Source organism: Martes martes (genome assembly GCF_963455335.1).
Source record: "Martes martes genome assembly, chromosome: 3".
Taxonomy (NCBI): domain Eukaryota; kingdom Metazoa; phylum Chordata; class Mammalia; order Carnivora; family Mustelidae; genus Martes; species Martes martes.
Window position 1 is genome coordinate 149,210,829 of NC_137890.1, and position 12,179 is coordinate 149,223,007.

The 12,179-nt window shown below is 43.0% G+C and overlaps 1 protein-coding gene across 1 annotated transcript in view; it reads left to right on the forward strand.

Moving 5' to 3' along the window:
- Positions 1-12,179, forward strand: part of LOC308340279 (contactin-associated protein-like 4) — a gene marked incomplete at both ends in the record, with an annotated part of 134,764 nt that overhangs the window by 112,306 nt on the left and 10,279 nt on the right. The window contains 4 exons of the mRNA XM_080799412.1: positions 859-1,029; positions 1,624-1,842; positions 6,390-6,629; positions 11,542-11,766. Coding sequence (XP_080655538.1) covers positions 859-1,029; positions 1,624-1,842; positions 6,390-6,629; positions 11,542-11,766 — 855 coding nt within the window. The remainder of the gene's footprint in view (positions 1-858; positions 1,030-1,623; positions 1,843-6,389; positions 6,630-11,541; positions 11,767-12,179) is intronic.

The window sequence follows — 12,179 nt, forward strand, 5'->3', positions numbered from 1 at the left end:
TCTCCAGGAAAAGCGATTCAGATGTCAGTGCTGTCAGGTATGGGGCCTCAGAGCCAGGACGCAGGGTCATCCCCGGCCCAGGCTGTGCACCATGCCCAACCTCAGGTTCAACAGGAGGCAACCCCAGCAAGAGGGAGGCCAGGACATACAAACTCAGAAGGAAAGTGCAGAGGAGCCCAACCAGAGAGTGGCTCCAAGTCACACTGCATCACAGGATCACGTGTTTTTGAAAGTTCATTTCCATCAAAGAGCTAATCCTTGGGAAGGAGATTTTGGTCTTTGAGAGGTTTTAGTTTCTTTATTTTTCATTGACTTTGAGCGATCGGAGATCACTGTGGCAGAAACCAGTGTGGGTGGTTACTTTTCACCCATCTTATCAGGACTCAGAGGAAAATGCTTGTCTGGGAGAGCAGGCTTGGTAGAGTGCCTTCCCCTCTCCGTTCCAGTCAAGATGGGAGTGCACACTCTGGGGAACGAGCCTGGTCAGGCTGGAACAGTTTGGACCAGCTGAGTCCCTGGGGTTATGATGGGCAACTCTTTGGATTTCTGCAGGATTTTTTCAAAATCACCTATATACATGCTTAACATTCCAATGATGAGCAGATAAGGTCTGATGATAAACTGTGGAGAATGTCATCAGAGTGACTTGCCTGGATGCAGAGGAGACATCCCTAGTGGGTGGTGTGGAGATGGACACAGTTTGCAAGGCGCTTTCTCCTGCATCGTGAGGAGAGGGTCTTCACGATCCCCACTCCCACTGAGCTCTCAGCTCAGGCATCCTGTGGGCACGCTCAGGAGAAGGCAGCCAGGACAGCAAACGCAGCTTTGAAAGTGTGACCTTTCCCTTCTGTCTCCTAGGATCCTTCTGGAACTCGGCTTCCTTCCACACAGAAACCTCCTACCTTCACTTCCCCACTCTACATGCAGAGCTCAGTGCCGACGTGTCCTTCTTTTTCAAGACGAGAGCTTCATCTGGGGTGTTCTTAGAGAACCTGGGGATCACAGACTTCATCAGCCTGGAGCTACGCTGTAAGTTTCCAGAAAACTCCGTGGGACCCTTGTCACTGGTCAAGGAGGCCTGGATGCTCCTCATCCCTCCATCCACCAGCTCCAGCCTGAGACTCAGGTCCAGTCCTGCAGGTCTGTGCCTCCTGCCCAGTGGGAGCAGAGTGGTGCACATGACAGCCAGTGGAAGCACCTGTCCACACAGGGTCCAGTCTGAAAAACATTCATCTGGGAGCAGACAGGGTTTGAGTTCAGCTAACTCCGCCACAGGGTGCTCACCAGACCTCCAAGCAGCCTGCCACAGACACCCGTGCACTCCCAGCTTGCTCACATTATAAAATGGGTGAGGGTCTGGACCAAGGTCTACACAAAATCCAGATGTTTTAGAGTTTCTCTACATATGCAATTATGGTTTCAATCTGGCACCATTCGAAGTGAATTAACACATTCTGAACCATATTTTTAAAAATCATTATTTTCCCAAGTACAAGATCCCTTTGCCCTCTGGTCTACCTGGAAAGATACTCTTCTGCCCATGGTCGGGGGGGGGGTGCTCCCCTGTGTCCCTGAGGCCCCTCTGGGAAACGGTTCCGACCCTCCCGTGTGTCGTGTTTCCAGCCCCAAGAGAAGTGGCTTTTTCTTTCGATGTCGGGAACGGGCCCTGTGAGGTCACAGTGCGGGTGCCCGGCCCCCTCAATGACGACCGGTGGCACCTGGTCCGGGCCGAGAGGAACATCAAGGAGGCCTGGCTGCAGGTGGACCTGCTCCCACCCAGGACACACACGGCCCCCAAGGACGGGCACGTGCGCCTGCAGCTCAACAGCCAGCTCTTTGTGGGTGAGTGCTACCCAGTGCCCTTCCCAAGCCCTGGGTGCGTGCAGCAGGGTGGGTGACTTCAAGGAAAGGGGACAGGTGAGGCAGGGGTGGGACAGTAACTCCGCACTGACACCCACTTCCGTCGGCCCCATCGGGCAGCTCCAGGCTCCAGCAGCCGGGCCGCTCATGCTGGACGCTGACCTCCTGGCATGGCAACAAGGTGCCTTTGTCCCCAGTGTGGACGCAGGAGCCAACTCGCTGCCCCGGGGGGTCAGGCACTGACTTCCCTGAGTCTGGCTCCCGAGGGACAAGCAGCGGGCGCTGCTCTGGCCACTTCATGCCCAGCGGTGAGGCGAACATCAGTGGCTCCCACTTCTAAGTGCTGGGTCCCGCCCAGGGGGCCCCCCAGAAACAGCGAGAGGGCCAGGAGGGGCAGCCAGCACCCCACACACCTTGACACCCCCACCCCATCAGTGGGCATCGTGGCCTCCTCCCCGACCCCTTCAGCCCCCGCTGGCATCACTCCGCTCAAGCCCCGTGGGGTCGCCACTGCGCTGGCCGCTTGGTTTTCCGTTTCCATTGTGTTGTTCACGAACGGCTTCACTGGGATTGGGGCATCAGTAAGACAGAGGGATTAGCCCTCCTGTGACCACTCCATGCATTTCAAATGAATAAGGATGCTGTTTATTTATTACAAACTCCAACAAATGAAAAATAATCTCCAACTATTAATGAAATAACCAGTCTCACTTTGAACCAGATTCCCAGGATCCCTACAAACCGCCTCATTGTCTTACAGGCTCCTACCCGAAAGAGGAGGCTTACCCTGATGTTTCACAAACACAGTTTTTCCTATTTTCTGTATAATTGTTTTGCTCTTTTCTACCTTTTTTCAACGTGGGGCTTGAACACCCAGCCTTGAGATCAAGACCTGAGCTGAGAAGGGAGTTGGGGGAAATTGTAGGGGATGACGAACCATGAGAGACTGTGCACTCTGAGGAACTAACAGGGTTTTGGAGGGGAGGGGGGAGGTTGGGTGAGCCTGAGCCTGGTGGTGGGTATTGTGGAGGGCACGTATTGCATGGGTCACTGGGTGTGGTGCACAAACAATGAATTCCGGAACACTGAAAAGAAATTTAAAAAAATAAATAAAAATTTAAAAAAAAAAAAGACCTGAGCTGAGAGCCAGTCGGTCACTTAACAGACAGAGCCAGCCAGGCGCCGCTACCGTTTTATGTTATTGGAGATATATTTATTGAAATTTCTATGCCTAAGGTACTGTACTAGACTCCTGAACTGTGGTCACTTGGCCAAACCTGAACAACGTTTGTAAAGATGTTTTTTTCAGTAAATATAAATAAGACATAAAATCCCTCAAATATCATGGGATATTTTCACTTATTGTGTTTTGTTTCTGGTGATAGAAACTTCTGTGAACCCCACTTTTATGTCCCAGTTGTTACACTGGGTTAGTTAATCCTAAATCCTTGAAGCACTGATTAGTGTTCGAAGGTGAGATCTCAGACACGGTTCTGTGCCGATGTCTGCCCTCCTGAAGTTGCCGTGCAGTAGTAGGCTGCTTTCAAAGAATTTAAAACATCGGAAATAGCCTGAGAACATTGAACAGTGCAGGCACATGGTCTTCAGCCCTCTGTGCACAGTCTGCCCCGGGCTTTCCTGCACTGTGTCCTGTCCATCTTGCTGGGACTGTTTCAAGGAGGGTAAGCCTCACACTGTGCAAACACGCCAGCCCCGACCATCAGTGGCTGGGGCACTTTTCTGGGAAAACAGAAGCTATTCTCCACACAGAGTCAGTTCCTTCAGCGTGACGTCCCACAGGTGATCCAGCCCAGGAGGGGAGCCTCTGGAGACAGCACGGTGCTGTGTCCAGACATTTCGCCCCACCCTCTGCTTTGCCTCCTGCTGCTCTGGGCAGCTGCCGTGGGAACATGCATTTTGGAGACCTCCATCTCTTTGGAATCCCTTAGTGCAAAGCAGCTTCCTGTCTGAGGCTTGATTATTTAATGCAAATAATTGTAGGTATTGATTATGGGAGATTAATTACATAAACACAATGCACACATTTTTGAAAATGTTTTCTCAAAATGCAACTTATTTCTCGATTGTGAAATAAGAGAAATTTGATATTCATTTTAGGAACTCATTTTCTTACCTACTTTGATCAGAAAAATAAAAGGTGGGCTGCAGTATAAATAAAATTTCAGGATTTCTGAAACAATTGAGCAGAAGGATTTAATCTCTAGTTTGATGATTTATCAAACAATATCCTCCTGACATATTCCAACTTTTCCAACTTTTGACTTTATTTGCCCATTTGAAGTTCTAACCTCTTAAAAATGTTAAGGGTACAAAACGTGTTGTTAGCTCTAGATCCCTAGAACTTATTTATCTCTCATAACTGAAACTTGGTGCCTTCAACCAGTAACCCCCCATTTCCTCCCCCCTCCCCCAGGGCTCTGAAGGCCGCCACACTATACCCCGTTTCCATGAGTCTGACAATTCTGGATTCCACATATGAATGAGATGAGAGAGCATTTTTCTCCTTTTGTATCTCATTTAATATAATGGGTCCTCCACACCCACCCATGCTGTTACAAATGATAGGATTTCCTTCTTTTTTAAGGTTGAATAATATACCACATTTTCATATCTAATGTGAGGTATTCATGGACTTATCAGTTGTTTTCCTATTTTGGCTGCTGCAATAAACATGGGCGTGCAGATATCTCTTCAAGGTACTGAGTTCAGTTTGTTTGGATATATGCAGAGAAGAGTAATTAATTGGGTCATGTGGTAATTCTATGTTTAACTTTCGAGGAAACTCCCTACTGTCTTCTATGGTGGCTGCAACAGTTTGCCTTCCTACCAACAGTGTCCCCTTTCTCCGCATCCTCCCCAACATCTGTTAGCTCTGTCCTTTCAGTAAAACCTACCCTAACAGGTGTGAGGTGATAAACCACTACGGCTTTGCTCCGCATGTCCCTGGTGATTCGTGGGTGCGGTGTTCCTTCTCATGTACATGCCGGCTGTCTGCATGCCTTCTTTGGAGAAAGGTCTGTTCAGAGCCTTTGCCCATAAGTACTCAGGTGATTTTGGTTTTATGCTATTGAGTTGTAGGAGTTCCTTCTATATTTTGCATATTAACCCTACACCATATATGTGTTATAAATATTTGCTCCCAGTCTGTAGGCTGCTTTTTCATTTTGTTGGTTGTTTCCTTTGCTGGGCAGAAGCTTTTTAGTTTGATCGTTTTTCTTTTGATGTTTGTATTTTGGTGTCCTACAAAAATATCATTGCCAAGACAGAGGCCAAGGGTTTTTTTTTACCTATGTTTTTTTCTAGATGTTTTGTAGTTCCAGATCTTACATTTTAGTCTTCAATCCATTTTGAGTTGATTTTTGTTTATGGTGTAAGGTAAGAGTCCAACTACATGTTTTTTGTTTTTTGGGTTTTTTTTTTGTTGTTGTTGTTGCACATGGATCCAGTTTCCCAACACCATTTATTAAAGAGCTTATCCTTTCCTCATTTGTATTCTTGGTGCCCTTGTTGAAGATTATTTGAGTGTGTACGATTTGTGTGAGTTTAATTCTGGGCTCTCTATTCTGCTGCACTGGTCTTTGTACTTCTCTTTATGCCGATAACCTTTTATGATCCCTGTGGCTTTGTCACATAATTTGAAATCAGAAGGCATAATCTAAAGATTGCATTGGATTCCTTTGTGGTATGTATGAATTTTTGGATTTTTTTTTTGTCTTTTTGAAAATGCCACTGGGATTCTGGTAGAGACTGCATCTGATCTGTAGATTGCTTTGGGTGGTTAAAGACGTTTTGCCAATTCCTCTCCCAGTTCATGAACGTGGACTATCATCCCCTTTAGCTATGTTTCCTCACAGATGGTGTTGGCCAACACTGAGGTCAATGCTTTGGCGGGGCCCTCTGTAGACCTGCCGAGTTCACTGGGCAGACGAGTGACCTTGGCCCCCAAACTCCCCAGGCAGAAAGCTGGGGTGATGGGAGAGCTTGACGTGTTATTTTCTCATGCCCAGGGCTGACCGCCATTTGTATCCACATGCCCAGTGCCTTCAGAACTGTTGTTTGACATTGTTCTGGTTCTTTAAGTTATTTTCAAGGTGGGAGAGCAAATCCAGTCCCATTATTCCACTATTGCTATAAATGGACATCTGGGGTTTTATGCTTTAAAAGATTCTTATGTTTTAGCTAATCATATCAACGTCCACCATATTCCATTATCATCATTACAATAATATTGATGTTTTATTAAGTCCTGCTATATATTCTAATAAAACTAACTTAAAAATAAATTTCTTCAGTTAACTAACAAGAAATCTGTTTAGAATAAACATTAAGCAAAGTCAAGCTGTTTAAAAAAAGTTTTTTCGGTGTCCTTGAATATCTCCCAACTGTGTCAAAGTTTACATTTTGAAAATTCTATCTGTTCATAACGGTGTTTGAGGGCTCCAGTTTTGCGTCTTCCCATAGAGCCCTGGCTACACGGGGTCTGGACCACATCCTGTGCTCTGTTTCAGGAGGCACGGCCACCAGACAGAGAGGCTTCCTGGGGTGCATCCGGTCCTTGCAGCTGAACGGGAAGGTGCTGGACCTGGAGGAGAGGGCACAGGTCACCCCGGGGGTGCAGCCTGGCTGTCCGGGGCACTGCAGCACCTATGGGCATCTGTGTCACAACGGGGGGCACTGCCAGGAGAGACCCCGGGGGTTCTCCTGTGACTGCGAGCTCTCTGCTTTCTCGGGGCCCTTCTGCACACAGGGTGAGTGTGGGCCTGCCGGGAGGAGGGGGCTTCTGGGGTGTGTGGACCCTGGGCCTCTTCTCCTCCATCATTCCATGAATGTATTCAGTTCCCAAATTCCTTCTGCAAATCACTCTTTTACAACTAATCTCATTTTATTGGAAAGAAGCATGACTACTCGAAAAGACAGGGCCGACGACTGTGAAATCTAACATCAGTTCTGTGATTTTCCAGAAACACCGTCTGAGCCTCCTTACTCCTACCTCGGTCATATGCTCTGAGATAACACGTGTTGGAAGTCTGTCTTGTGCGGCTCTGGTTATTTCAATATTATTACATAAAGTAATGGCTTCAAGTTGTACGAGGAGAATTTTCCCCCAAAAATATTTTTTATTGACATAATAAATACATTTCCCATTTATACTAAGATGGCTGAAATAGAACCACTTAAACATTTTGCTCCGAGGTTTACTGGATGATCTCTTATTACAGTGAAAATGACAGAATCTTTTTAGTCTCATTCTGAGAGTTCACAAGTCATTCATTGAAATGACAGAGCTGGCTGTAGCAGGGACACAATTCTTGGAATGTTCTTATGAGGTTTATACTTTCATAGACACTCACAGAATCTAACTAAAATCCATGCTCACGAAAATAAATTTCAACGCCTCCATTCAGGAATCTCTGAGATGTTGCCTTTTGACCTTAAAAGCCCCAGGATTTTAGAGCAAAACTTGGGAACCAAACTGGATCAGTTCTTGATTTTCAGAAGAATAAACAGCCTAGAAATGGCGGGAGCACAGACACAGAAGCGGTATGTGAAGATGAATGTGTGATGGTAATGGATATTCCCATTCCAGGTCACATTTCACCTTCACAGGCAAAATCCACTTGTAGTCCCGTGACAGAGTCGAGCGGCCACACAGACAGCTGCGGGGAAGGAAAGCCGAGCGCTAGACGCAAGGAGACCAGAGCGGATGAGCCCCGAGATTTGCACGTGGTCTTCGCCCAAACCTTTGGCAGACACCCACGTGGGCAGACTCAGGAAGACCTCCAGACGTGGCACGATGGCAGAGATGCAAGGGACGCATGCCTGGGGAGACCGGGTTGAAGTGGGGGTGCAGGCATGCCGTTCACCCACTGGAATGAACAGCAGCAACCACAGAAAAACAGAAACAAGAACCAACAAAATTAAGAACATTTACAGTGAGTTATCAACATTGTTTAGTTTTCAAAAAGTACTGAACATGTGAAAAAAAAATCAAGAAACTATGTTGCATATTCAGGGGGAAAATGTAGTTAATAAGAATTGACTCTGAGTATGGCCATTTTTTTCTTTTTTCTTTTTTTTTTTTTTTTTGGTTTCAACAGGAAAAGACATTGAGTCATGATTATATCATATTCATCGATGGAATAAAATTCAGAGAAACAAAAAAAATAAGCCATCAACAAACAGATACACAACTTCAACAGACCAAAGAAAATCATATAAAAAACTGGCAGGAATATCAGAGCAGAAAAATACAATTACTGAAATTTTAAAAAATATTTATAACCAGATGAGCTCAACAGGGGAAGGAACCTGTGAACTTACAAGAAGACAATAAAAATACTCCATTAGAAGATTAGAAAAAAATGAAAAAATTTTGAAGAGTCTCAAAATCTTCTGACAATATCAATAATTAAATACTTTAATTCTAAACTATCTTTGAGTCAAAGAAGGAATCATAAATGAAACTAAAAAATATTTTAGGGAAAAATAAAAATATACCATATTAAAATTTGAGTTATACAACTGAAGTATTACTTAATAGGAAATTTATGAGTATAAATTATTTTATTAGAAAACAATACAGGTATAAAACCAATTATATGTTTCCAATTAAGGAATTTAAAGAAAGAACAAAATGAAATTCAGAGAAAGTAGAAGAAATAATAAAAATGAAGCAAAAACTAATGAAATAAAAATAGACAAAGGAAAAAAATCAATGCAATCATGATCGAAATAACTAGCATTGTATAACTATGTCAATGCAATTAAAAGCTAATTCATAGAAGAGACCAATAAAATTGATAAATTTCTAACTCAATGCTCAAGTAAAAAGGAACAGGGACACAAATTCTGAATATCAAAAATAAAAAATACCAAAGAAGATGCTACAAAAATTAAAGGGGTAACAATGAAATATTGACAATATTGACAGCATTATGACAATAAATTTCCAGACTTAGATTAAATGGACACATTTCTTGAAAGACAAAAATTACCAAACCATAATAGATATAAAATCTCAATAACTTACAACTACTACAGAAATTGAATTTCTTTTTTTTTTAAGATTTTATTTATTTATTTGACAGGCAGAGATGGCAAGCAGGCAGAGAGGCAGGCAGAGAGAGAGAGAGGTGGAAGCAGGCTCCCCGCTAAGCAGAGAGCCCGACGTGGGGCTCGATCCCAGGACCCTGGGATCAGGACCTGAGCCGAAGGCAGAGGCTTTAACCCATTGAGCCACCCAGGCACCCCAGAAATTGAATTTCTAATTAAAGGTCCTACCACAATGAAAATTCCAGGACCAGAAGCTATTTGCTAGCAATTTCTACAGGAAAGATAATTCCAGTCTGATGCAGGCTGTTAGAGGACAGAAAGGAGGAGGAGCATTATCCAATGCAATTCATGAGCCTTCTAATAGTTTGATACTAAAAATCAAGCAAATATTTTACAAGAAACAAAACAAAACAACTACAGAAATATACTCATGAATGTGGACACAAAAACACTTAATAAAAAATTAGCAAACCAAATCAAACACTATAGGAAAAAATATACGAATAAGTGGGATTAATCCAAAAAGTGTAATGCTGTTTTAGTTTTTTTTTTGTTGTTGTTGTTGTTGTTTTGTTTTGTTTTGTTTTTTAATTAAATTTTTTATTTATTTTCAGCATAACAGTATTCATTGTTTTTTCACCACACCCAGTGCTCCATGCAATCTAAAAATCTCAAGGAAGTCCTTATATCAACAGAATAAAAGAGAAAAACAGATAAGTATATACAGAAAATACATTTGATGAAATTCACCATGAAATCTGGGAATATAATGTAACTTCCCAACCCACAAAGGATACCTAACATCATATCACTAACATATGTAGTGGTGCAGAATATTTTCCCTCTGCAAATGAAGAAAGCAAAGATTTCTATTCCCATCACTTCTTCCAATATGTTTGAGGTCTTAGCCATTGCAATAAGTCAGGAAAAGGATATAAAGACTGTACTTTAGGAAGAAGAAATAAAACTCTCTTTAGTCATAGAGGATATAATTATCTATATAAAATATAGACAGTTCACAAAAACCTACAGAATAAATGAGGGAGTTTAGTAGGGTCACAGAATACAAAGTCAACATACAAAAATTCAAGTTAATTTTTATATACTAGTTATGAACTGGGAAAACTTTTTAAGGTTGTATTTGCAATAGAGTTCAAAAACATGAAATATTTACAGGCATGTGGAACAAGTAAGTGTAAGACCTCTCCACTGAAAATTACTAAAGGAAATCAGCATCTAAAGAAATGGATGAACATACCATGTCAATGAACTGGATCACTCATTACTATCACTATATCATTTATCACCAAACTGATCTGTGGATTCAACACTCCCGCCGATATTTCAACAGCACTATAAATTAATTCTAAATTTTATATGGAAATGCATAAGGCCTTGGATTTCCAAAGCATTTTAAAAAGAATAAGTTATGGTGAAAAGAATAGAGAATCCATAAGTGGGGTTGACACTTAAAACTTGACACTTAACCCACACTATATATAAATATTAGCTTGAGACAAAAATAAAAAAACAAAAACACAATGTATGATTCCATTTATATGAAATTCCAGAATTAACTTAGAGTAACAGAAAGCAAACCAGTGGCTGCCTCAGCATGGGGCCTAAGGAAGAAACTGAACTGTGCTTCTTTGTGCCAAGAAGCACAAAGGGCAGAAGAAAATTGGAAATGTTCTGAGTATTGACTGTGGATGTTGTTTCATGGGTGTGCTCGTCTTCTAACACTCTCCAAATTTTACATTTTAAGTGGATGTATTCATTGCCCCTAGTTATAGCTCATTGAGCTCCACTAAGAAGATATTTCCCCTTCTGTATGGCTCCCTATCCATATTCACAAAATGTAACGTGAATGTCTTCTTGCTGGTAAACATCACCTTAGAAGTCACCCTCGTGAGCGAGAAGGAAAGAACTCTGAGGTGGCCTGGGTGCGGGTTTGCAGGGAGGTGATACGAGGGCCATGCCAGGAGGGGGGCACCTGCTGTAACCATGAAGATGTAGGGACTCCCAGTGGCTAAACTACCCAGGCCCTGCCCCAACCACATGCACACACACATAGGGCCCCATCTTATGTGGAAGGCCAACGACACTCTCTCATAAACGGATTAGGGAGGATCTTGGACAGTTTCTTCCCTCTCTCAAATTCACAGTGATGCCACCAACACAGCTTTGCTTTTCCATCAAAATATTGACACGAGTGGACACTTGGTGGTGGTCTTGGAGGGAAAGGGCCTTCCATGTCCAGCCTTCATCATTGCTGGGCGAGACTGCTACCTGCAAAGTAAAAGACTAAGGCCAAAGAAAATGCAGGAAGCAAACAGAAGCTCGAGCAGACATCTGTGCCTGTTTAGTCCACTTTCCACTGAGGAAGGAGTAGAGGCGGTTTCAACACTCGGACTTACTGAGGGCGGTCCTAAAACTGCAACAACCAAGGAAGCTATGGCTTCTGAGATGTGTGAGTGTTTATTTCATCATTCTCTGCCTTTTCATCTATTAAAATGTCCTGGAAATTAAAATACTTCAAAGGTCCATAAGTATACCTAAAATTAACCCTTAATATTTTCTAACTTAAACATGTGCCTATCGTTTCAGAGGTTTCTGCACACTTTGGAGCTGGGTCCTCCGTGACTTACAATTTTCATGAATTTTATCCGTTAAACACAAACTCCAGCCCCCACGCTGCTTCATTCCATGGGGACATGACATTAGCTAGAGAGATGATCACATTCAGCTTCCAGACACTGCAAACCCCGAGCCTCCTGCTCTACGTGGACTCTTTCTACAACAAATACCTCTCTGTTATCTTGGCCAAAAACGGTGAGTTTCATTTGAGTGTTAGAAACATAAACTGTGTCGTTTGCACTGTACACGTGAAGTGTTCAGTGAACAAGGGAAAACTTTCATACTCTGCAAATACCAGTTTGTTTTATTTTGCTTTGTTTTCCAGAACTACAAAAATATTGTTTCAAATGTATCCTTTCAGTAATTATACTAAGATTCTTCTAGAAAATTTTTGGTGAATTTGCATATCTCGGGTAGACAGAAATGTTACTATCACTGGAAGCTCTTTATTGGAAGTATAATGCCTCTGGTTATATGTGGAAAATATTTCCTTCTTCTAAGCAAAGGGGAGAAGAATTAAGGTGGGTGCCAACACAATAAGGTCATGCAAAAATGACTCCCTGAGCTCCCGGTGAACGTTGGGTTTACTCTGTCCATGGTTCTGAAGT